The 27,340-nt window shown below is 37.6% G+C and overlaps 1 protein-coding gene across 1 annotated transcript in view; it reads left to right on the forward strand.

The window, feature by feature from the left end:
- MYPT-75D (Myosin phosphatase targeting subunit 75D) overlaps positions 1-27,340 on the forward strand; it is a 305,331-nt gene that overhangs the window by 148,797 nt on the left and 129,194 nt on the right. The window contains exon 3 of the mRNA XM_090398351.1: positions 14,060-14,709. Coding sequence (XP_090254477.1) covers positions 14,454-14,709 — 256 coding nt within the window. The 5' untranslated portion in view covers positions 14,060-14,453. The remainder of the gene's footprint in view (positions 1-14,059; positions 14,710-27,340) is intronic.

The raw sequence follows: 27,340 nt of genomic DNA on the forward strand, positions 1-27,340 counted from the left end.
CAAAATTCCACTTTTTTTTTTTCACTTTCTTCATTCTTTTCAGTTTTCTTAACTGTCCCATCTCTCCACCACCTTTCCAACAATGGCTGCAAAAAGTGCCATATTTTGTAACGATCCCAAAATTCTTTCTGTTAGGCACAGCACTTCTGTGCCCACTGACGTCACAGCTTCTCCAGTTCCCTTCCGTTCGCTCTCCCCGATATCTTATTAGGACTGACTGAATTGTGGCATTCCGTCTGTCCGTATTGTAATGGCCCCCTTTCTTGCCACTGCCGCTGGCTTCTGTGTGAGTTATTTATCGATCAAAGAGCCGACAGTAGCTGCAGGAATGATTTCACTCCTCTGTCCGTCTAATACTGATATGAAGACTGCTTGAAGTGTGCAAGCATTCCGGTTAGATCAAGCAACGTGAATTGATTTTTAACATCGAATGACCACTCGTCTAATAGTGATCTGACTTCAGCAGCGGAACTGTCCTCAACAACTTGCATCATTAAATGTTCAGAATTTCTAGCGAACATTTCATAAACTCCTTGAAGATTCTTCCCCTCCTCCCTTTCCAAGTGCAGTGCTCTCTGCAAACGGATCAGAGAATTACTACATCATATAATGGAGTTTATTAGTCTTATGATATGCTTACTAATTCTCGTAGAAAGGCTTAGACGTTGGTTATACATGTTTACTAAATAACTTAAGGAAATTACAACGTACAATAGAATATACATTAAAATAAACTTTAATATTTCCGATATTTCGGAAATGTCACGTTGCCATCTTCAAAAGGAACTTACAATAAAGATACGTGCACGCAGGCACTAAACACAATAAATGAGAACGAAGCGAGGTAGCTATGGTTTTCCTAAAAGTCCTGATGGTGACCCCTAGTCTTACGATAGTCCATAACAGGTTCCATTCGCTGCGTTCATGACGGTTGAATGTTAAAGCGATAGTTCATTGCTTACGTCTTGACTCGTCTCTTCTGGTAACTCATTCCTTTCGAAACGCAACAAACCGATCGGGAAACATACTCAGAGCACTTGAGGGATGGTGGCAACATCGCTGCAAACCAGCGTTCACAATCTTGCGAATGGGCGTGAGGTGGTCCATCTGCAGAAGCAGAGTTTGCATTAGTCATGTTGGACAGACATTTGCAGCATTTTGGTGAAGAACATGTCGCGAAGCTAGAACGAAACTCGTTCATCAAGGGTAAGTTTTGTAGTATTCTGTTTGAGGAATGGCAACAGTCCCTTGGAAAGCGACAGATGGCAGGTAAATCTTCGACTTGATTTGAAGATCATGTTTCATTACATGATTCGTAGCACGTGATGTATGATATCCTGGACGCTTTCTGTTGTGTTACATAAATACTGCAAACCTGTCACGTGGCCTATGAACCAACGAAATGAGTGTTGGTGACGTTCGCCCCCCCCCTTTCGACACCAACAGAACACCTTAGGTGATCTGGGATAGTCCCTCGCGAATTCAAGAACAAGTCGGGGAGAAATCTGAGGTAATCGTAATGCTTCTATTTGAATGCAATCGCATTCTTGTATAACGCAAAGCTACAAGAGTTCATCAGAATTGGATCCCCCCCCCCCATCCGGATGTTCTCAAGTTACTTCTGGACAGAACAGGTTTTGTTGTAATTAGAACCATTAGCAGAGCACAAAAGTGCTAAACAGTTTTGGAATTAGGAATTGCAGTTACTCTGATTGAATGACACTAAAAATGTACGCAAGAATGTCTACGTTTTTGCTTCCATTCAAATCATTTTTCTTATAAAATTTGGCAAATGATTCCCGCTAACATTCATAAAAATGTAGTGCTCGAATGAAATTTTAGATTCAGGATTTGTTACTTTGTCAAGTCATTTGAATCTTGGTCGAAGCTTCATGAACTATACAAAAGTACCTCCATTTGACAAATTTGGATGACTACTATACATTTATCACATACATTATGATTATTTGTCTAGCGTTAATATTAGGGTGTTCAGCAAACTATATTAAGTGGTAAATTCAACTCGAACAGTTTCAATTTTATGCTGTTGGTTCATTGTGCGGAGTGAGCAGTCTGAGATTATAAGACTGTGTGTGTGCGCGCGCGCGCCTATTTAATAGCAATCACATACGCGAGAGATTACATTAGTTCTGTGTGTGGGGGCACAGGGAGAGAAGTCAATGGATATTATCTAATGTCTCCATCCACATCGGCATATTAGGTTAATATCCACTGATTCCCTAATTATTATCAATAGTACAAACGGATTAACTATTCTTCTCTCCGCTTTCCTTTATTCGCTGTACCTGGAGGAGTCGTTGGCCGAGTGGTTAGCGTATTCTCCTTCAACTGACAGGTGGGGGGGTTCGAATCTCGACGTGGACATGAATGTTTGTGATTATCTTTCGGTCGGAGAGGACCGCTACAGTATAATGGAGACCAAATTTGTTTGGTCTCCATTGTACTGTAGGTTTACAAAAACCTTTCTTGGATGGAACCCACGTTAAACAAACAAAGGCCTTTTTTTATTGGCAAAACGGTTCGAGGAGATAATGCATTCGCTATGTTCGCTCTTAAAAATTGATATTTCAGCGTTCTTTATTACTTGCATTTTAGCATACAGGAACACACAAGCTGTTCAGTGCCTGAGAAAAAAGCTTACAATACGAAATATTTAGTTCTGTATTCATCATCCTCTCAGGGGTTTAGACCCGATGGTCTCTTCCGGCATCTGGTTACCGTAGATATTTTAGCGTACGTTTTTTCGTCCAAATATCTTGAGGAGTATTTTGTATTGTACGATTTTTCGTTATATTCAACAATTTTTCATACATTGTTCAATATACTGGAAGAAGAAAAAACATATAACAATAAAAAAACAATCTTCAGTTAACGCCCGGAATTAAAACCTCTATAATCTATCATACTCCAACTGGCATCGACCCAATAGCATGGAAGCAGGCCTTCACCCAGATTGTACCTAAAAAGAGAGACAAAAGTCAGCCATCTAACTTTATTGCTTTCACCTCCATACTTTCAAAACTGTTAGAGAAGATTATCACTTTTGGAAAGATTTGGAGAAATCTGTTTCGTCGCTCTGGATACTTCAAAGGCATTGGACCATGTCTGGCATCGAGGCCTCTTGATCAAGCTACCATCTTATGGCCTCTCCTGCACTCTGTGATTAGATTGCCAGCTTCCTCACTCGTCGTTCGTTGCGTGTGATGGTGAATGGCTACCTTGCGTTAGATTTCTCCATCAATGTTAGAGTATCCCAAGATTCTGTACTCTCATCCGCACTCTTCCCCCTTTACTCCGATGACCTTTTCTCTCTCTGGCTTCAAATCGTATTGTTTTGCCGGTGACCCTTCATTCCTCATTCGAGAAATCCCACAGTACTCAAATGATAGAAGCTTCAAGATCTTCCATAACCAATGACTTAAATAGTGATTCCCTCAACATAATCAAAATAATCGGGTAAAGACAACTTAGTAAATATCAATGACACAAAAGCTCAGACATTCCTTATTGTCCCGCAAGAAACATTGTACTTCACTCCCACTTACATTTCTATAATGTTCCTATTTCCTTTCAAGATCGACTTTCTTTTCTTGAGCTGACTGTCAGCCACATCAGGTTTATCCTTTTGGTTTTTTTCCGTTCAAAACATTACTTCTCTTCTGTTCAACTCCTAACATTTAAGTCTCGGATCCGATCAATCTTGAAATATTGATTCCACATTAGGGGGTAGTGCACCCAAAACATCCCTAAGAATCCGGAATGATACCAATGAGAGCGATTAGCTTAATAGGTGATCCTACCCTCACAGACTTCCTCCAGTCACTTTCCCATAGCTGCTCTGTGTCAGCACTGCCCTTTCTATAGGTGCTAAAGAAATTACAATGCTCAACATTATATTGGACGAAAAAATGTACAAGAATATATAGAACATGTTCAATGTATTACACAGAACATTATTCAGTATATTGCATTAAAAAAATACAGCAATGCAGAACATTGCTCAATATATTGCACTAAAAATGAGAATCAAGAACAATTCCTTTTTTTCGTGCAATATATTGAACATCATTCTCCATCATTGTTCATTATATTACGTTAAAAAAATAGATATAATACAGAATATTGTTCAATATACCCGCATGAAAAATACAATATAATACGGAACCTTGTTTAGTGATTTTATATGTTTTATTGTGTTATTTTCTTAGAATGTTTAGTTTTATAGTAATATTGATGACTCGTGCATTTATAGTTTTTTTTTTTTTTTTATATATATCTCCTGTAGTTTTGTTCGGAATACTACCATTAATATTAAAGTGGTACTCCAAAATGTCTCCCAAACTTCGCAAGAACAATAGAGCAACAACAAAGAGGAATGCTAGTGAAATTTTTAAGAAGGCGGCTTGCTCCAGTGAACAGAATTATGCTTTTTTTTGGAAACCAACAAGGTCATCGAATATGAATTAACTTTTGAGATATCTAGACAACGAAAGCAAATCGTTAGAACGGACGAGGAGGGAATTGGAAAATGATGAAAAGTGATTACAGAAGCATCTTATTTACGGCCGAAGGAAATGAGGCCAATGTGTCAAATCTGTACATTGAGTGTGTTCTTATGCCCAGTTTGACTATTTTGCAGGATGAAAAACCTGGATGATGACAGAAAAGATAGCTGTCATCAATAGCCATTGATGACAGAAAAAAATAGGCAGGATGATCAGATATGCAGTTCTTACAGAATGAGATTAACAGTTTGGAATTGTGGGCATGTGAAAAGAGCTGTCAGTCTAATGTTAGTAAACGTAAAATCATCCACTTTGTGTAATGATGTATCCGATGTCATTGTATTACTGGGATTATGCTAAAAGAAACTGATCAAGCTAGATATTTCGGAGTTTTAATAGATAGGAAGCTGAAGTTCAAGAGCCACATAGCAAAGATTGGAAATACGTATAAGGATAATTGCAATGCTGAAACAAGGCTATACATGTAAAGAAAAAGAAATCATTTTGCTTTTTTACATGGCCTTAATACGATCTCACTTATACGTTAGTCTTGTCTCCAGGTTTACGTGATATGTTGATACAGTGAAGGGGCTGCAAAGAAGTGTTTAAGAACTATAGCACGATTGTGAAACTCGGATTATGAAGGGACCGACTGAGAATTTGCGGACTGCAAATAGGAAAGAGGGATAATATGGTTGAGACTTACAAATTTCTGAAAAGGTCATCCAGAATACCAGTAGATGGAATTTTTCATTTTTTGGCAGTTGGGAGAGACATCTATGGAAGTTTACGTTGAATGCAATGAAGGAGGTGAGGGCTAGGTTTTTCTTCATACAATGGCGCATGATTTAAATACATCGTCTTTGGAAGTTCAGAATGCAGTTAGCTTGAATGAATTCAAAATCGGCATGACAGCTGTTGCGTGTGATATAAGGCCTTCCACGATGCGTCCCTGACTTCCTGCAGCAAGAATAAAGAACATTATTCGGTATATTACTCAAAAAAAAAAATGACAAGAATACCGAACATTGTTCAGTATATTACTCAAAAAAAAAAAAATGACAAGAATACCGAACATTGTTCAGTATATTACTCAAAAAAAAAAAAATGACAAGAATACCGAACATTGTTCAGTATATTCCTACAAAGAAAAAAAGGACAAGAATACAGAAAATGTTCAGTATATTCCTACAAAAAAAAAAAGGGACAAGAATACAGAAAATGTTCAGTATATTGCTCCAAGAAAAGGACAAGAATACAAAGCATTGTTCAATATATTGCTCCAAAAAGATAAAAGAATGGAGAACGTTGTTCAGTATCTTGCTAAAAAAATGCACAAAATAGAACACTGTTAGTCCAAGAATATAGAGCATTGTTCACTATATTGATCCAAGAATGTACAATATTATGGAACATTGTTCAATATATAGTTCGAAAAATGTAAAGGAGAGAAGTGTGAAGTTCAATACAGAACATTGTTCAGTATATATTGCTCCAAAAAAGGACAAGAATATAGACCATTGTACAGTATATTGCTCCAAAAAGGTAAAAGAATGGAGAACTTTGTTCAGTATATTACTTAAAAGCACAATATAGAACATTGTTCAATATATAGTTCGAAAAATGTAAAGGAGAGAAGTGTAATACAGAACATTGTTCAGTATATTGATGCTAACCAGTTGCCGAGTGGTAGCGTATCCTCTCTCCAGCCAAAAGGCTGCGGGTTCGAATCCTGCCATGGGCACGGATGTTTGTGATTGTCTAGAAATACCAGTGGTGGTCGGCGGTAGATGGCGTAGTTGCGGTTATCTGTTGATTGAATGGCGGAGACGGAGTTGTGGAGTTGGTGCCCTCCCTCGATGAGTCCTTGGACTCCCTAGGTGTCAAATAATAAATAAAATAAAAATATTGCTTAACGAAAAACAGACTCCCGAGCAGTGTTCGGTATATTGCTCAAGAAAAAAATAGCAAACATTGTTCGATATATTTCTCTAGAACATGCAAGAATATAGAACATTTTTCATTATATTGCTACATGAACGCACAAGTACACTGGTGTCCAAAAGCTAAGGATGGAATTTATTTCTGTATATGAAAAAAAATTTCATGATTGCAGCCAACTTGGGGACACAAATTTATTGCCACCATACTAATAAATTAAATTCCACAAAAATGTTATAAATTTTGTACAAATTAAATTGCTGTACGATTTTGTCAAAAGTTACAAATTTCCTGAGGACTTAGTTAAGGAATTCATGTACAATGCTTACAGAAAATTATGCGGAGAGGCGTTTCCTGTATGGAATATATCCACCCCGAATGGCGATGCTGCTCTATCAACGTAGTAATGCTTAGCACGAAGTGATTCAGGAGTTCTTGATACAATGTGGCTCGCTCCTCTTGATACAATATGGCTCGCTCCTCATTCAGATCAAGGATAAGGCTTTGTTTGATTTTTGGAAGGGAATTTCTAAACGTATTCTATGGGATTGTGATCTGGAGAGCGTGCTGGCCACTGAATTCGATTAATATCCTCGATTTCCAGAAGTAGTTTCTCCACTGCTCGTGTACGATGTGGTGTGGCACTATCATCCATAAAAATGAATTATTTTTGCCTACAGCACCACGGAACAATCGAACATGACGTTAAAGAAGTTCGTTGCAGTATCGATCACCAGTCATAGTCACTTTGTACAGCACTTGTGGCTTGGTGCGTCCATTAGACCTCCTCACACCATAACCCCAGCACCGCTGTATCTACCCCTTTCGAGCATATTCTCGCAATGAGTAAGTAGTACCACTTTCACGCCAAATCAAGTGTTGTCTAGAACTGGAGGAAAGACTAAAAGGATTGTCGTCTGAAGAGTACAATTCCCCATTGGGGTCTTGTCGAATTTTTATGGATACAACACCACTGAAAACGTACTCTACAGTGAGCTATGAGTAAAGGGACGCAGACTACAGGCTTTCAGGCGTATAACCCTTCTTTTCACAGATGTCTTGCCACAGTTTGTAGAGATATCCGCATACCTGTACTTGAATAGACTCGACTTGCAAGCTTGACCTGCCATGGTGCGGCGATTGTGTTTTGCTATTATAACCACGAAAATCTGTCTCCGTGGTACAACGCTCTGTGAGATTCCAAACTCTGGCAGTATCAGCAGATGTGTGGCTTTCCAGTTTTTCAATAATTCTTCCCCACGCGAAATCATCTAGATCAGTGATGATGAACCCGAGGGCTGCATGCGGCCCACCAACTACTACCCCGCGGCCTTCCGAAATGTTGCACTTCATTTATCTGAAGTGTGAAAATTTAGCAAAAGGCACAATGTGATGTGTTATCATTAAGAGGTCACGTGAAAAATATTTGCTCGCGACAATCCTTCCCACGATTGTGCCATTAGCCTTTGCATTTTCAGTCGCGCACGAGCAGTCGTGCTTTAACGATATATGAAAGTTGTTGCATTATCTTGAATAAACTTATCGATACAAGTTCTTTCAAAACCTAAGCAAATTATAAATTTATAACAGTAATATAATTTTTTCTTTTAAAAATTGCCTCTTTACAATTTTTTTTTTACAAACAGAACTCTGTGTTTAATCGACGAGTTCAAAATCTGAGGACGAAAATTTAGTTTAACGAAAGATGTGACTATTTTTTTTTTGCGTAAAAGACAATGCTGTTTGCTTGATATGTTGCGAAAAGATATCTGTTCTCAAGGAACATAACATCAAGAGGCATAGAACTAAATATTCTTCAAATTTTGACAATTTACAAGGACAATTGCGCAAAGACAAAGGGAATCAACTGCAAAAAAATCTTAAACAACGGCAAAATATATTTAGAGCTGCTTCATTAACCGCAGATACTTCAGTTCATGCAAGCTACATTGTTAGTCAAATTTTGGCAAAAAAAATGAAATCATTCTCTGATGGAGAAATAGCAAAAGAATGTTTATTAGCGGTAGCAGATGTCGCTTTCCGTGATAACAAAAAAAAAAAATAATAATTTCGAAAATCATCTTGTCGCGTGCAATCGCAAGGAGGATTGACGATCTTTCGCAAAGTATTGAGGAAATTTTTCAGGGACATAATTTTAAGTTAGAATGGATTTCTTTGGCTTTGGATGAAAGTTGTGATATTAGTGATACGGCACAACTAGCTGTCTTTTTGAGAGGAACAGATTCTAGTTTTAACATAACTGAAGAATTTGCATCTTTAGTTCCATTGAAAGGAATTACTACCGGAAAAGATATATAGAGGGAACTGAAAACTGTTCTTAATCAATTAAACATCCCAATAGAAAAGATCCTCGGTCGGTATAACAACAGATGGAGCTCGAGCCATGTCTAGTATGAATGTTGGTCTGTCGGGATTATTATCCGGAGACATGAAAAGATTAACAGGACGCGAAATAATTATTTCTCACTGCATTTTGCAATAAGAAAATTTGAGTGCAAAAGTTTTGAAAATGTCCAATTGTTCCACCGATCATTAAAATTGTAAATTTTGTTAGATATCCAGGACTTGAGTCATCGCGAATTTAAGAAATTTTTGAGAGATATGGCGATATCATTTTTAACGCCAAGGTCCGATGGTTAAGTCGCGGCACAATGCTTAAGCGTGTTATGATTTGATGAGCGAAATTCAGTTATTCTTGGAGATGAAAGACAACCTGTATCCAGAATTTAATGACAAGGACTGGATGTGCGATTTTGCGTTGACATTACTCAACATTTGAACGAATTAAAGGTAAATCTTCAAAGACAGAATAAACTTATTAATGAAATGTTGGATAAAATTTGAAAATAAACAAACAATTTGAAATTTGCAACTGGAATCTAATAATATGGCTCATTTTCAGATTTTGAGAAAAGAAAATCCATCTGAAACGAAAAACATATGCAGAGGAAATACAGACTACCAGAAGAATTTAGTTCGCGGTTCAAAAACTTACGCGAAAATGAAACTAATTTTGATATTTTCGCATCACCCTTTAATATAGACGTTGAAACGGTTCTCGAAGAATTTCTAATAGAAATAATTGATTTGCAAAGCAACACTGAACTAAGAAATAAGTTTCAAAATGTTAGCCTTATTGACTTTTATAAGAGTTACTTTACAACTGATAAATTTCAATTGCTGGCTACCCATTCCAGGCAAATATTGAATCTATTAATGAGTTCACACTTATCTGTGTGAACAACTCTTTTCGAAAATGAAAATTGCAAAAATTGATCTTCGAAATCGCCTTGATGACGAACGAGTAAAAATTGTATTAGAGTCAGATACCTCCCAATATTGAAAAGCTTGTTGATGAGAAACAGAGCCAAATATCTGATTAATTAAATTTCAGCAGCTATTTAATTTCTTTTGATTGAAAAATATGTACGTATACCTGTGTATATATATTGAAAGTATTACTAATAAAAAGTAAATCAAATATAAAAAAAAAGTTTCATTAGAAATCTATGTCGAAAATAACAAATTCCCACCATAAATTAAAATTTTTGATTAATATATTAAAGTATTTAATATTGTATTTTCGAACTTTATTCAACACTTAGCACAGCCTTTTATATTGTTGAGAGCGTGACTGCGCGCGATTCGAAAATTTGAATGTGAACCCGCGCACTACTCGAAATTGTTAGTAAAACAAATTGTCATAAGCTGATTCCTCTGAATTTCCGGTTTTAACATTCAGAGATAGTGTTCGTTCTTAGATTTTGGACAGTGGTGTATATAGTTCAATGTTCACTATACTGCCCCAGGAACGTACAAAAATATAGTGTATTTTTAACTATTTTTAACTATATTGCTCCAAGAACGTACAATAATATAGTAAACAATAAAGCTCCAAGAACGTACAAGAATATAATTCATTGTTCAATAGATTGCTCCAAGCACCTAAATATAGTGAACAATGAACGAATATAGTCCATTATTCAATACATTGCTCGAAGAACGTACAAAAGTATATAATTCATTGTTCAAAGAACATACAAGAATTTTGTTTATTGTTCACTATATTGCTCCAAGCATGAAAATATAGTGAACAATGAACGAATATATTCCATTGTTCAATACATTACAAGAGTATAGTGCATTGTTCAATATATTGTAAGAGTATAGTGCATTATTCAATACATTGCTTGAAGAACGTGCAAGAGTATATGATCCATTGTTCACTAGTTTGTCGAGGAACATAGAAGAATGCGGAAAATTGTTCAATATGTTCTCAAAAAAAAAAAAAATGTTGAATTGAGAATGTTCAATATATTGCTCCAAAAAAGTACATGAGCGTAAAACAGCGTACGTTGTTCCTTAAATCCTAAAAACGTAAAAGTACTTTTAATATGTTTTAGTATATTGCTGAAGAAATCAAAAAGATAAGAGAACATTGTCAAGTGTATTGTTCCGAAAAACATATAAGAGTAGAAATATCCTATCCATAACTTTTCTGACGAAAGCGCTTCTACTCTCAACAAACCATGTAGTTTCCAGACATCCCTTATATCAAAATTATCTGCAACTACTGCCTTAAACGCTGATCTCCGTACCATTCTTCAGTGGTGAAAAGATAACCCAGTGACCTTCAATGCCACCGAAATGCAGTCCCGCCTTTCTCTTGCAAAAGGGATCCCAGTCAACTTCTCTCATCCTCAGTAATACATCAACAGCAGAGACAGGATGAACTCCTCCCCTTGGACTTACATTTTCCTTCAACCTCTCTTGGCACAAACACATCACATCAATAGCTTCCTCAGCTTCTAAAAACTCGGCATTCTTTTCCGTTCAAGAAGCTATTTTACCCACCCAGTTACTGACCCTATACAAATCCCAAATCCGCCCATCCTTAGAACACTGTTCACGCATTTGGGGTGGTGCATCTGAAACCTCCTTGAGAATTCTTGATGCTGTCCAGAGGAGAGCAGTTCGGCTCAGAGATAATTTCGCACAGGTTCACTTCAACCTCTATCTCCAAGACGCAATGTTTCAGCTGTAGCTCTTCTGCAGGTACTTCTGTGGTCGCCACTCCAGTGAACTGGCAAACACTATTCCTCCACTTGTTGTTAGGCCTGTTAAAACAAGAGCAGCAGCTGTGTAACTCCCTTTTCAGTATAACTGCAGTCATCGAACCTGTTTCTCTTCATTTTCCCGTCTGCTTCTAGAATTACCTTCCCCATGATGCGTTTCCTCAACAATTTCAAGGCACAACTCTTTAAGAATGCCAATAGATTTCTTCTTTCACATGGCAGTGATATGCTATAGGTTCTTGTACCACTCATGTGTGGGATAAATATAAAAGTTGCTCAAGAAAAAAATAGTTACAAGAATTTACAAGAACTTTGGTGCATTGCAAGAAAAAGAAACATACAATAATAGGGAACAGTGTTCAATCCTTTTTTTCGAAAACGTACATAATGCAGAAAATTGTTCGTTATACCACAGGCGCTTTAATATTTTTATGAGCATTGCTCACTACACTACAACAGTACAGAGCATAAATAGATTGCACGAAAAAGATAAAAACAATAGTTAATCTTGTTCAGATACTACACGAAAAAAAATTTATGCCATTGCCCTTCTGTTTTTGTAGTTGCGTTTTTAAGAAAACTGATAAGAAGAGCAAACGGTTACAATCAAATTTGAATTAATCATGGATTATTATTATTATTATTATTATTTTGGAGGGGCGGTTTACTGTATAGCGTTACCCTGTTTGGCACGAAATCTTATCGAACTCAATGCGTAATATTAGGTGCGCAGTTGTCTACGAATCCCAGTTCACTCAGTGAAACTCTAATAATTTGACCGTCTGATATGCAGAAGCCCTTCTTTCCTATGTGTAGTCTTTAATTTCTGTTCTAGGAAAGATGATTGTTTTTCCTTAAAATCTCTTCTGCTAATTCCTCTGTTTGCCATTCTACCGCCCGAGATAATTGAGCTTTTACAAATTAAACTTTGTTTACATACTTATTTAATTAAGCTCATTTCACGGGGAAGTACAAGCGCAGTTTAAGTTTTCGTTGCGCTTATATGCGAAGGCTGATGAATTTCGAACCGATTTTGTCTTTTGGCTCTTTTCAGTAAAGTAATTTGGAACACTCGCGCATTAGTGATATAAATGGGAAGTCCCCCATTACACATTCAGATATTCATTTTTCATTACAGTATGAAATGAAAAGATCTGAGTTGATCGAATTTAAAAGCAAATATACTGTTTTTTTATTCATTTGACATATCAAATCTTTCATATTTAATATTAGCACGGGATCGCATCGTCTAGTAATTTATCCTGCATATTATATGATACTAGGGGGATGCGCCTACGCCCCCCCCGTGTTCCGGACTGGTAGGCCGGCACACGGGGGGGGGGGGGGCGTAGATGACTCGACACTCAGGGTAACTGAGTGTCGCGTTTCAAAACGTGACTTCTTATGTCACGTTTTGAAACCACTGAGTTTCAAAACGTGACATAAGAAGGCGCATCATTATATATATAGGGTAGATTTAGTTGCGAAATAACATTTAATATACTACATGGATATTTTTAGTCCTGTTACAAAATATTATCTACATGTTTAAAAAAAGTATTTTGGTTTTCGATAAACTTTTTCATTAATACTGTTTTTATTGCTGTCTGTTATACTGTAGCTGTTTAATACCGTAATGAATATTTTTGTATTAAATATTCAATTGTTACTAAACTTTCACGTATCATTCATGAGCTATTTTTTCGACTGTCTGCTTAGTAATTAAATTACTTACAAGCAATACATAAAATACTCAGCATTGGGCTATATTATTCAGCTGTCTAATTTATTCATGTTAAATAAAATGATTCAGTTAAAGTTAATTTTGAGGAATTTGTTCATATAAATTAGATTTTTTTTAGATTGATTTGAAAGCAACTTTTGCGAATGAGTACAGCACGGTGATGTCTGTCTGTCTCTCAAATGGCGTGTGGTGACGACATGTTTGCAGTTTGTACAGTTGGTGAATCGGTTTGCCTTCTTTTTCCCTGTTTACAGTGTGATGATGCTGAACAAATAAACTTCATCGTAATTACGGACGGCAACACAGCTAGTGGTATCATTTGCTGGATGCAGCCGAGGATGATATACATCATACTCAAAACGAGTCGTTTCTTAATTTCGTGGTTTGATAATTTCAAGGAGAAATGGATACCCACTTTGCTGCATTCTTGTCGCTCGCAAGTTGTTCGCGGAGAACTTGGATCTCCAGCTTTCAGTACCCGAATTGTTTGCTTAGGTCTGCGCCCTCTCCGACCGTGCTAGTTTGCAAATTTTGTCTGCAAACGTAGTCTTTCAGTGCAACATTCTTTTAAAATGAACATACAGAACTTATTACTACTTTAGCAAAAGTGAGTGTTTTGTTTATCGTAGTAAATTTGCAAATCAAGTTAGGCCTAAAAGAGATTTCTTTAACGTTTTTATAGCGTTAAAAATGTTTGTAAAGTCAAGAAATGCCGTACTTCACTCCTCTTTATCTCCGTCTTCTCTTTTCAGAGTTCAGAGATCTCGAGCTAGCAACAAGACGAGAGAGTCATTGTTAACCCCCACCTCCTTTCCACGGTCTCCATGGCAACCTGCCTCATCGCCTGATTTGCCGACGAGGGATCCCCTCAAACGATTCTTTCCATCGGCTCTGTCCTGTTGTAGAGGGCCATCGCACTAGCTGACGTGCAGAAGTGTCGATCTCTTCGGCGTTGCGAGGCGAACTGCATTCCCACTCCTTTCGCTTTGTGTGCAGGTTCGAACTCGGGCTTGTCTTACCGCGAACGAAGAGGGAAATTCTCGAGCGAGAGATGGCGGAACGTTCCCCACAACAGTGCTGGTGTTACCTTGGCAACTGACGTATCTGCGAATCTTGACCTCGGTTTTTTTCGCGGAGTTGGCGACGATGGCTGATCACACGGAGTTGATATCCGAAATGGGGGTCGTGGAAAAGATGAGCACTCAGGAGAGGCTGAAACACGCGAAGAAGAGACGGATGCAGCAGCTGAAGAAGTGGAGTCAGCGAGAGAAAGAATTTAACGTGAAGCGAAAGAAGACAGAGCAGAATCTGAGCAGGAAGCCCAAGAGGAACGAGTACAAAGTTCACTTCGTGCCCAGCGTGATGCTTTTGGAGGCAGCAGCCAGGAACGACGTCGGAGAAGGTGAGTGCATGATGACCCATATAGAAGCACCCTCTGGTGACAGTTTTCTAAATTATTTTGATTACTAAAATAAGTTATACCTAAAGATTACGTTTATTCCATGTTCAGAAATTATTAAATTATTTTCCAATCGAATTCTGTTTCGTTCCCTAACGCAACCATCTTTCCCCTCCCTCGGCGGATTTGAACTAGAGCCGAATGGATCGTTCATCATGCTTGCTTTGTGTTATCGCCCCGCCTGACCACAGTGGTCAGGCGGGGCGATAACACAAAGGGACGGTAATAGGAATTGGCTGCGCAGTCAGATTGTTTTCAGGTTATTTTCTGGATATATATGAATGCATGTATATTATATGTATGTACACACATTCGGTTTATGGGGGCAAATGTAACATTTCAGAATTAGTTTTAATGTGTGGATGAGACATTACCACTTTCTTTTTTCTTTTTTTCTTCTTCTTTTTTTTTTAACGCCAAGAACTCTAGTACTACTCTAGCTTGGTTGGTTCAGAATTTGCAGCATAAAATTTTACGAGGCTCAATAAATTTCCAACCATTAGAAACTACCTGCTATTTTTTTTATACTGGCGATAAATAGCTGTGGTTGAACTCGAACATTGACGCTCTGGATAATTAACATTAAATATTGCCTTACAGTTGATCAGTGGGACGGAGCAGGCCTGAATTCACTGCGCCAAATGCATTTTTTGTTGTTGAGATGCGAGACCCCTCGACACCTCTGCATGGTAGAAGAAGGCGAATTCATTCCGACAATAGGGTAATCAATGCGTTTCGTGGGATGAGTTGTTTATTATTATACGTCGGAAAATTAGCTTTTCTTTTATGAAAATTCTAGTTGTCACTATTTTACTTGTACAACAGCTGGAAAACTTTACGTATAATTCACGTGATTTCGCGTGTTGGTGATGAATTCGTACATCGCCTTATTCCTTTCTCCCCTTCAACATGAATTGACTTTTCTTGGCACATTGCCAGCCGAGGATCTCGCATCTGTTGTTGGATAGTACTTGCCTCCATAACTTTTAAACATGAATGTCATAGTTTTATTTAGTACTTTTAAAACTATCCTTGGTAACATACTTTCGAGACATGAAAAAAAAAAAAAAAATAGTTTCGGAAGGACTTGATTTTAGCCTGTTGGAGGAAAATATTTTGCAAACCATGTAAAATGGATTTGAGAGCTTTGGATTGTTCTTTGCTGTACTGAAGTTTCGCTGGTCGCATTAAATTAGTTTTATGATTCAAAGATTATTGTACTGTCCGACCACAGACCCGAGATCCTCAGCTGGCAATGTGCCAAGAAGAATCAATTAATGTTGAAGGGGAGAAAGGAATAAGGCGATGAATGAATTGATCAGCAACATGCAAAATCACGTGCATAAACGTAAAATTTTACAACTGTTATGCAAGCAAAATAGTTACCACTTTAAAAATTTCAATGTTCATAAAAGAGAAGTTAATTTTCCGACGTGTAATAATAAACAACTCATCCCACAAAACGGATTGATTACCCCATTATCGGAATGGATTCACCTTCTTCTGACATGCGCAGAAGTGTTGAAGGGTCTCGCATCTGTGGGCGTACAGTATTTATATTGACATTCAGAGTGAAAATTGTGAATAAAATTTTGTTTCCTAACACTTTATTCAGAAATATCAGGACCGAACATTACATTTAATGCACACGATATTTTCTCCAAAATTCATTAAATGAACTTTGTTGTGCAGGGCGTCATTTTGGCTCGTGTTAATCGCAAATGATAGCTTGCATTATAAATAAGCGTGAATCGACCATCTTGAGTTTTATCATGCCGCTTATACTGTGATGTGGATAACAAATAGTATAAGCGCAATGAAAATAATCCTAAATATTTGCGATGTAAATTACAACCTGGGTTGTCAGGAGTCAGTTCATATTATGGATACATAATATGAACTGACTCCTTTGCTCAAGAGAACTGCAGGTTGACATGTTTGGCTGTCGTATTTTGACAGATTTTGTTAAATACTACTGAACAGTTTGCAAGGCGCCGCACTGTCATCATTAAAAACGTTAGTTCTGTTTCTTTATCAGTCTCATAGTAATAAAAATATAACTTGCATAACCATATGAGAAAGTGAAATTGAAGAAACACAAATTTTTGTTTCTTTCGAATATTTGCAATATTAACACAAATCAATACTTCACTTTGCCTTAAATTTAGGCAAAGTGAAGTCAGTAATTGCTGACTATTTATAGAATAAACAGTCAGCAATTAACTTGAAGACTACTTCATACTTTTTTTCCCCATAATTACCATCTATTAGCGAACATTATCCATCGTTTTTGTAAGTGTGCTGTTTTAATTTCTACACATATCGTCGCTGCGTGAGAGGGACTGGCTTGTAATGAATGTTGTCAGTTTGGTATTTCAACTTAAAATATTAAATACGTGAATAAAAGTGATATTCATTCGCTATAAGCAGCCATCTTTACTTCGCTTGGTTTAATAATTACAGCAAAATGACTTTTCTAAGAAAGTTCTCTATTTTATTTGTTTATTTTGAAATTTTGATGGTTGCGATTTTTCATACTTTCGGAGAGGTTGCTTTTTCAAAGGGGTGCAGTAAACGAAAGATTACCGATTTATTTTATTTTTCTGGCGAGGAAACTCCTAGTTCTTCCCTCTCACCCACAATTACTGGCGATGAAATAATACATTAGGGACTTAAAAGGATAGAATTACACTCGTCATTTTATGACAGATAAGCGCATATTAATACAGTTACGAACTGAGCTGTGTTAGTTCAGGTAGTGTCTCACGGCAGTGTGTATGCAAGGTCTGTTTAGGAAATATCGATACTGACCGGCGCGCTAGTTATTATTGCCAGTGATGAGAACTTTCTGGACCATGTTTAGGCAAGCTAAACTGTTATTTGTCAGTCTGCCAGGGTGAGCCCGTAAAGCCAAAAATGCTTTGTTTTGTGGCGATTTTTAAGATGTCTTAAAAGTATAAAACAATGGGCAGATATTAAATTTTGTTTTAAATTCGGGGAAAGTTAATGAAGTATGACTTACTGCAAATAACATACAGATCTAGCTCCGAGATGTGAAGTTTTATTCTGCTTTCCAGGGAAACCAAGAAAAAGGAGAAATGATGAAACTGTGGAACATTATTTCTAACGATTGACTGCACGCAAGATTACAGAAGAGATCTGAATTTCCACTGCCTCGTGCCACTCAATTTTAAACAAGGATTGACCAGCCCTGTTGGCCAAGTGCTTGGCTTATCCGCTCTCCGACCAACAGGTTGTTGATTCAAATCTTCCCCGTGGCCATTGATGTTTATGATTATCTTCAGGTGGTAGATATTGTAGGCAGTGAAGTGGCTTGAAAAAGTTCCATGTTTGATCTCTAGAGCAGGTAATGTAATATATATATATATATAAAATCCTTAGCCCATCCAAGGCACTAATGTCTAAGCAAAAAAAAAAATTTTAAAAAAATCAGTGAAATTCCTGCCACCCTTCTAACCGAGAGGCAACGACAAAATTATTCATCGATATACGCTGAAGAAAGCTTAACCCCTATTTATTTATACTTTAAAGTGAGAAAACAACAGGCGCATCTCTTACACATCTCTTGAAAATCAAAAGGTTAACTTATAAACAACGATATAAATCACGACATGAAATGTGGGCTTTCACCAAGAGGTTTAAACATTTTTGCGATCCTTTACCTGATTCTGAAAATAATTCATTAACGCTGACGTTATTGAAGTTTACAGTAAATCGTATGCATGTTCTACCCTGATTTTGACCTAAAATTCAATTCAAAAGTGACCGAAATGGACACAAACATTTGGAAACGTTGAATTTTCTTCGTTGTATGCTGTAGTAAATCATTGCTTTATCTGCCACTGCAATTTAATCATGAAACCTGAAATTATTATTTTATCTTATTTACACATTTTAACGTTAAAATGTGTTTATAACCGTTTTATTTATTATTCTAAACTAGCAATAAATTATTAAGAAAATTAAATTTCCCTATTCGTAATGAAATATTTAAATTGTTTAAAATAATTTTAACGAGATAAATTTAAATATAAGTTTTTAAATCTATTCAAAACGTGTCTCCAAAACATGCTTCTCCTCGTGTATTGCTTTGACCGATTTGTATTGTTTTCATATACACGTAGCGATATGCGAATGAAATTTGAGTTATTTAAAAAAATCTGACGAGTTCTGTCAGTTATGATTTAAATTCCACTATTTTACTAGCCATGTAAAATTATACAAAATATATGGTGGCGCTTTGTACATCCCCGACTAATGTGCAAATAAAAGCTCCAGATTGTTGTGTCCGTCGATGACGTTTTAAGTGACGTCATTGATTCATGCGTACTTCATTCATTTACATCTACTTTCTAACTAAAAAGTGTTCAACAGACGAGTCATGACAGTAGTTTTAAAACAAAAGTTTCTTAGCACTCTATATCTCACATCAGTTGCTCAGAAAATGCAATATAAAGGCGACGGTCAGCGAATTTCAGAGTTGTTTGGAGCGCCAAATATTTGAGTAACTTTAATTACGATATTTTCTGCAGTCAGGGTTAAATATTATTATTATTTTTTTTTTTAAAAAAAAAGATGTTATTTCTGCTTATAGATTTAATGGTAAAATTAGTACAATTCAAAGATTGCGAAACAAATGCTTTGTGAATATGAACAAGGAAATTTTAAGGTGAGAAAATATAAACAATTCTGTATTGCTTTGAGAGCACTGAAATTTCAAGTATTTACATAAAAGCGATAATTTTATGTCCCATTCCTATCATTAGTTGTAATATTTGCCACCCATTTGAGGGTATACTGAAAAAAAAAAATCTTAAGTTTATCTGTAAATAATAGGCTTCAATAACATATTTAGCATTTACAGTTCACATTGCTTTGTGTATCACAGTCCTAACGAAACTGTACATGATAATACGAAATGTTAGAATTATTCCCAAATTCTCGGATCTTTATTACAACAGTTGAAAAAAAAAAAAAAAAAAAAAAAAACTAAAGATTCACTCCAACAATTCATTAATTATATGTTCAGTTTTTGAATTTACTATTGCTTCTCTTTTTCACAATTCGGTCATAGTTTTTTTTTCCTTGTCAGAGAAGTATATTTTATTCCCATTGCTAAACAACCCTAGAAAAGGGGAACGTTAAAAATTCGTTATAAAGTTTTTAATTTTCAAAGGCACATTATTTTGAACTATTACATTTTTTATGTTTTGGTATGGTCTCTTGTGTTCTGCGTAGAATATTTGATTCACTTTTAATGATTGGATGCTGCCTTTTTTTTTTTTTTTTTTTTTTTTTGTCCTCTAGCAACGCAGCTTGATGGACAAGTTCATTATTATAATAGATGGCGCCATTTAAGAAATGTAAATTGCACCTATTTAGAAACGCTGCTTGTTAATTAAAATCTAATTTTCGTTATCAGCGTCAAAAAAATGCATAGCTAATTTTCGATAAGAGAAGAAAAAGAATGTGTGGACAGTCTTTTGGGAAAATATTTTAAGTAACTCAACTTACTAACGCAAGATAATCTACTAACGACAACTGCACTAAAAAACTTAAAACGAGATTTTTTTTTCAAAGTTTGTAAAATTCTTAAGATACAGCGATTTAGTCCATATATTTCCAAGGGAAATATAATGTTTATATATTTTTAATATTAATGCACCATATTCGGATGTGCTTCCCTTCACGCTAATTCGTTCCGAAAGATGGCATTGAACAACTTTTATCTCGCATACCAAGTATCAAAATCCTCCTGTTTGTTCCGGATGCCTCAGTGATTCTATTGCATATCTGCTGTTTTCGTTCATTCCTCATTCTGCTGATGTTTACGCAAGAGCTAGTGTGTGTGTGTGTGCGCGCGGAAAGTAGAAATCTTATTTCATACAAGTGCGTTGCTAAAATTAGGAGAGCGAGTTCCTAGAAGCAAATTGGATCGTGCAACCTAAAGCCCTTATCTTGTTAATGAGCATTGCAAATCGATAGACAAAGCATCAATCAAAAGAAACTTCGAGTGGCAGTTGATTGATGAGTCATCGATCAATCTGATTTCCCCGAACATCTCTGTGTTGCGTTTCGGAACTTCATATTAGAACGTGCCCGCTGCCAAGAAACGGGGTTGTAGTTTGATTTGAGGATGTGCAAGTTTAGAACGATTAATCTGTGGTGTTTAACTTCAAACCGTAACTACAGCTGAATGAAGAGACACGAGATCTTTCAGTATTTTACTGGGATTGATATAAAGGAAGGTTCTTTCTGGACTTTTGGTGTTGCTATTTTGAAGGATGCAAAATCTTGCGACATACAAATTAGACCTGATAATCACTTTCAACTGAAAAAGTCCATTTGATGATTCCTTGCGTCCTGGACCAAAAGCTTTGGTTTAGGATGAAAACATTTACTGGAATGAAGGCTTTTCGCAGCCAAACGAGAAAAAATGTCGCGACATCTTCGGAACTGCGTTATGGACGGGTCTCTTTCTGAGTGTTTTAACTTCAGCTTGACAAACTGCAGTGATGATCTGGAAATACATCTCAGAAAGCGGACAATGCACTAAGTGTTTTTGGCGAAAATTTATTTACTGGGAACTTTTGGGATGTTATAAGTGATCTTGAGATTGTTAGTACACATAGTGAGGAACGTGATTTTTTTTTTTTTTTTTAAGGACCCTTCTGTCTCATTGGAGAATGACATCTTTCAGTTTAGAAATTCAAGGACGCCAAGATGATTTTCGGCAGGTTTCATACAAGATGCCAGATTTATTTTTCTGCTGGAATAAACTTTTTATAAAAAAATTAGCCGTCCGTTATGATAGCACCAAGCAAAATGGCGGTGTTGTTATTAGGCCTCAACAGGAACAGTTATACTCAAGGAGCCAAATCGACATTATTTAAATGAATGATGGTATCATTTCTTTAAGTATTCATTGATAGCAACTGCAAATGATTTAATAACTTCTGATGTTCAGAATTAATAATCGTGTTGTTTGCTCTTAGGTAAAATTAGATAATTCTGACGAGTCCGTTAAAACTATACTTCGCAAGAACATGCGTTTCGGTGAAGTGCATTATGAAAAAGAATTAATCAAAAATTTTCGGCGAATTGTCTTTTAGATAAATTGCCATTCGGTGAACTCGCTTTTACCGAAACTGACTGTTTTCGGTCAGTTTTCAATGAGTTAAGATGGAAAAAAACGATGCGAGCAGTGGCGACGAATTGGATCCGAGAATAGGTAGGCAAGCATCAGCGTGTTCGGAGGAGGATGTCACATATTTTTTAATTATTTCTGGTTGGATATTTTCCAGATAAAGGATAAATTTTCTTCTTTTCATAATTCGTCCCTAATGTAATCTTCGATCTGTGTTTTTAAATAAGAAATCTTCTCAGATCTTTTATACACGCTGAAGACACTGAAAATAATCTCCTTTCCGACTTATGCATTTTATGGCAATTTTTTTTCTCCCTAGATATTTATTTCAAAGGCACTTAAATCTTCCCTTATCTGAGGGAGGCGATGAATGGCCAAAATATTGGAATGGACCTACGTTCCACGGCTGTCCACTGTTTCCTTCTCCGCTGCCGCCTTTGGCTATTCGAAGACACAGCTTGGTAAATTTTCGAAACCTCCTGCAGCAAATTATGCACGCAGGGTCACGAAAAATACTTTGGCGGGTGTGCCGTTGCTGTTTGTATGTCGCCGACCAGTACCCGCTAATCGAACATTAATCGCCGTTTTTGTGTGCATCACGTGTTCTCGGTTGCGTTTTATTCCACGTCGCTGACACGTTTAAACATTCGTGCCGTTGAATCGTGCTGACCTTTGCTGTCACTGTCCTGTGTCAGGCTGTCGGAAAATTGCGAAGTTCATTTTTGTCGCGTTCGCTGATTCGTAAATTTTTTTGCCCTGATTCGGCACAGTAGTGGGACTTGGGAGGGGGGGGGGGCAATTGGGATCGAACACGGTTTGCAGCTGTTGCAGGAAACAGACAGACGAGCTGGCAACGGAATGCGGAAACCTGTACACGACGATGTACCTGCACAAGCACGTGTGACCTTCCTCTCTCCGGGTGACGCGCCCTTGACATTGCTGAATTGGGAGATTAACCGGACTTGACGTACAGTATTTCCAATAGACTGACGCCTCCTTCTGCACGCGCACTAACTGATTCCTGGCTTTGCCTTATCTGCGATCTTGCGTTCTTCCTTTATCTCTCATTATTCAGCAGATTTACGTAAAAACCCTCGACGGTTCCGCTTCTTTGCTTGCCTTTTATGGCGTGCTGAGCGTTCATGTGGGTTCTGAGTTTCGGGTGAAGTACCCATCCACGTTGTAACACGCGCCACATTTCCTTCCCCCTTGCTCTGCTTGCGATCCTTTGGATCTTCAGAGAGGAGGATGACGGACTGCCCCCCTCAGGCACTTACTCAGCCATGTCGAAGCAAACTATTCAGAACACATCCAGCCGTGTGGGTGTGTTCGCAATTCAGTGTGCAACGTAGTCATCAATCATTAAGTAATCTCTATCGGAACATGTGACATCTCTTGCTATAGGATAAGGCGTTGAATAATGCAACCCGTCTCTTGTGTGTGTGTGTGTGGTAATCGATGTGTAGTAATCGGTAAATATAGTATGCAAGAATTATTTTCTGAAAATAGCCACCTACTATTAAGTTATGCATAGTGGAGTTAATTCGGAGGCAGATATTTAAACCTTAAATCCATGATTACGGTTTATGTAAAACGTGACTGGTGGTCTCCAGTCCCTGTTCGGTGATATTGGTCAGCTGTCTTTTTTCTTAAAGAAGAAAATGTTTTTTTTTTTTTGCGTGTCTGTCTGTTCAGAGCGATTTGCATTTTTTCTTCGTATGCCTTAGTAGGTCCTGTATTTTTTTATTTATTTTTTTATTTTTATATTTTTATTTTTTTTTAAGCCTGTCGCAGTTTTTGTGTGCTTTTTCTTGGTACTTGGCTAATGTTCCAAAGCGTTTAATTTTTATTTGCTTGATTTATCCTTTCGTTTTCTTCTGGAATAAATAAATATGAAAGAACATCTTAAAACATTACTACCTAAACTTGTTTCAGATTTATACAGCAATAAAAATCTACTTTTATGTGAGGGTCAACTATTTAGTGAACTCATTTTGCCAGTGCACCGACTAAACGTAGATTTCGATCGTGTACCTACAAAATAAATAAATAAAAAACCTTATTTTTTCTCGGCGATGTTATTACGAACAAAATTCTCATGGTGTCAGGTGTCATTTTTCTCACAGTAACCACGTGATACATTTTCGCACCGGTGCAGTTAACATGAGCTTAATCGAGTACTTTAAGCGTAGCATAACCAGTATGCAGAAAATTCTTCGAAAGACAATTAACCGAAACAACTAATATAACAACAATCAAACGAAAAAAAAAACCAACTAATATAACAACCAACCGAAAAAAGAATCAAACGGTTATCCTAAAAGACAATTTCCAAAAAACAGCTCCTGGATAAAACAATTTGTCCGTTAATCTTGTTTATTCGTTGAATTGCTTTTTCGGTGAATTTTCATGATGCCTTAGTAGTAATTCATCCGGTTTGAGTAAAAGGATTTATTTTTATTATAGGTGACACTGAAAAAAATATTCACTTTGGTTCTTTACACGTGGGAGATGGAAAAACGTCGCAAACGATTTGAAGCCATGTTATACGACTCCTAAAGGAGGCGCATAAATACGACTTGAAAAGGGAACGTATCGCGACAACGATTCCTTTTCCCATAAATTCTCAGCTCAATCTACCCCGGAGAGAACTTCGAGGTTGCTTCCGCCTTTTCTCACGCATTGTGTGAGAAATGGCGGAATTCAAGAATAAACCCCGCGGTTGTCTGTTTAAATGTTTGAGAGGAGAAAAGTAAATGCATCCAATTCATTTGGAGCTGGCGGTTTAAAGCGCCGAGATGAGCTGACTCCAAAGACGCTTTAATCCATCGTATTTAATCTGTTTTATGACCCCACCAACCAGGGTGTTTTTCCTCTTGGGTATTTCTGGTCAGTCTCCGCTGCCTGCCGAGGCGGGATCGCAGCCTTAATTTCACTGGGAATCGAGCAGTCGTGTTAGCTAATGGACGAAGAATGCGCATGTGCCGTGACCCGAAAGGGAGTGATTAAGAGCACTCGCAGATCCTTCTGACTCACCGGGGAAATATACTCCCCTCACTCCGGCTCTCAACATCGTATACACGCTGTTAGCAGATTAAGTCGCCATAAAAGCATTTCAGAACTTCGCCGGTTGCTTGCCAGGCCTGGAAAATTTCAGTAAGCTCTCCTCACAGTATTAACGTTCTTCAGCTGCTCCGCTAAAACTCGACCTTCTCCTTCCCCCACGAACACCGCCCATTTTCTCTCGCTCTTTCAATAAACTAAACAAAGGGGAATACGTAGACACGTTCTGGTCCTGTTATTTGTTTCACACATTCCCCCCCCCCCCTAAATCTTGCTTGACTTATGGTAAGAAGATGCATTAGTTCAGTATGTGACGCCGTCATCTCGAGCACGTGTTTACTGTCTGGGTGGCTTCTTGCTTTCCAACACTTCGATTGGCCTTAGGTGGTCCGTAAGTCAGCCTAAGTATCACCGGGTGCGTTAATGGTAGGAGTGTCCGGTACCCCTATCATGCGAGGTGCAGTTCGTCTAGACCCAGAATTCCGACTGCGGCCCCTCCGTAGTTGGAATTCTCCATACAAAGAGGTAATGCATCTTTCGAGGTTGTTGACCGCCGATTTATATGCTCTTGTCGTGCTAGAGGTATCGTCTCGGAGTTTTATAGACCATCATAAGATGCGGATAGGAATTAATCAGTTGCTTTTATGACAGGGAGGAGTAGCTTGCCGGGAAGGATGACCGATTTGGCCAAGGAATGCCGTTCTTTGTGTTTTCGCTGTCGCTGTTGTTTGAAAGGCTTAAATGGATTCGTAGGAACTCCCATAAAGGCAGTTCGCATCGAGTCTACCTGTGAATGCCAATTGGACGGAATAAAAGATGCAGTCGACTTGTTAACCAAAAGTCACGGGCTGCATCGCTCCGCCGTCTCGACTCCTCCATTCTCGTTAAGGCATTGCTTTCTCTTACCGCCACCACACTTTACACATTCGCGTAGTTTCGGTCCATGTCGGTTGGTAAAGAGATCGCTTGTCAACCGACCGTCGTGTCACGCGACTCCGACGGTGCATGAACTCTCATTCCCGATTGTTTTGGCTCCACTGATGCAGCACCCGGTTACCGTGGAAACCGGAGAAGCAGAGAGTCGCAATTACGTCTCTGCCCAGTCGGACGAGCCAACATAAAAGCCGGTAATAACTTTTACCATTCTGCGTTCGCTAATATAATTAATAGTTGCCATCTATCGGAGGTCAGAAGTCAGGATGGGACTGCACCATATGTCTAGCATTTCGCTGTAGTGCTCAGCTCGTGGTTACGGAAAAACGGAGTTATTAACTATCGATTTCCGAAGTTGCGATTATCGCCGCAAAGATGGCATCAAAGTTAAGAAGTATTAAACAAAGCATTCCCCGAAAGAACTTCAGAGTTTTTGAAATCCTCCCCCCTCCCATCTTAAAGAAAATGTTCCCGAGATATTTTCTTAAAGAAAACCGTTAGTTTCTTAGTACGCGGGTGGACATTTTCTGATCTGTCATGTCGCTCGATGAAAGTGAGACAGTAGACTTTATCTTCCCGTCTTGCTGGTGCAGTCACCGATGTAGTAAGCATCATTTCTCGAAGCACAGGCTGCGACTCTCTCACCGTCAGCGATTGATTGCATACTTTTAGCGGTACCCACTCAAGTGGTGTTTTGGTAATGGAACAGAAGTACTTGTCCTCCTGGGAATTTTATAATGGACTTACCCCTGCACTTGACACGTCACGCATAATAATAATTAAAGCAAATCATCCGATATAAACGAATACGAAAATATAATAAAAGAATAGATTTATACCAACTATTGTCTAGCACGCAGTTTTAACCTTAAAAGTTAATAACTGCTTATTTATTCTTCTCTATATCAACGTTAATCATGATTTGAGCTTTATTTTTTCCTCTCTTATTGCTGCCCTACTTATTATTTATTTATTTTTTAAAGTTGGTAGTCATGCTTCTGAGAAGGTTAATGTAATAAATTTTTCTAACGTGAATCTCATGTAATAATAAGCTTTTCCGGAATTGTGCATTCATTTGTGACGTATCAATTTAGTTCATTCTTACGTGTAAATTATTTAACTGACGTCACGCACGCAACAAGAGTGACGATGTTTTTCTTTACAATAATTAGTTTTAGCGCACGACTTGCCAATGTGTGTTTGTGCAAGTTTAATTTGCTTACAACACGCAGAAGCGCACACGATTATCCAGAGTTCGTCAGACAATTGCTCAATAATCATCTGTTTGATATATATAAGAAGAAAAAAAAGATTCAAAAACTGTCCAACTGAATTAAATATTGCTCGATCACTATTTACATTGATTTTTTTTTCTTTATTCGAAAGGTTGTGAAGAAGCATTATAGTGAT

The sequence above is a fragment of the Typopeltis vanoorti genome, chromosome 9 (assembly GCF_054136105.1).
Source record: "Typopeltis vanoorti isolate ZY-2024b chromosome 9, IOZ_Tvanoo_1.0, whole genome shotgun sequence".
Lineage (NCBI taxonomy): Eukaryota > Metazoa > Arthropoda > Arachnida > Uropygi > Thelyphonidae > Typopeltis > Typopeltis vanoorti.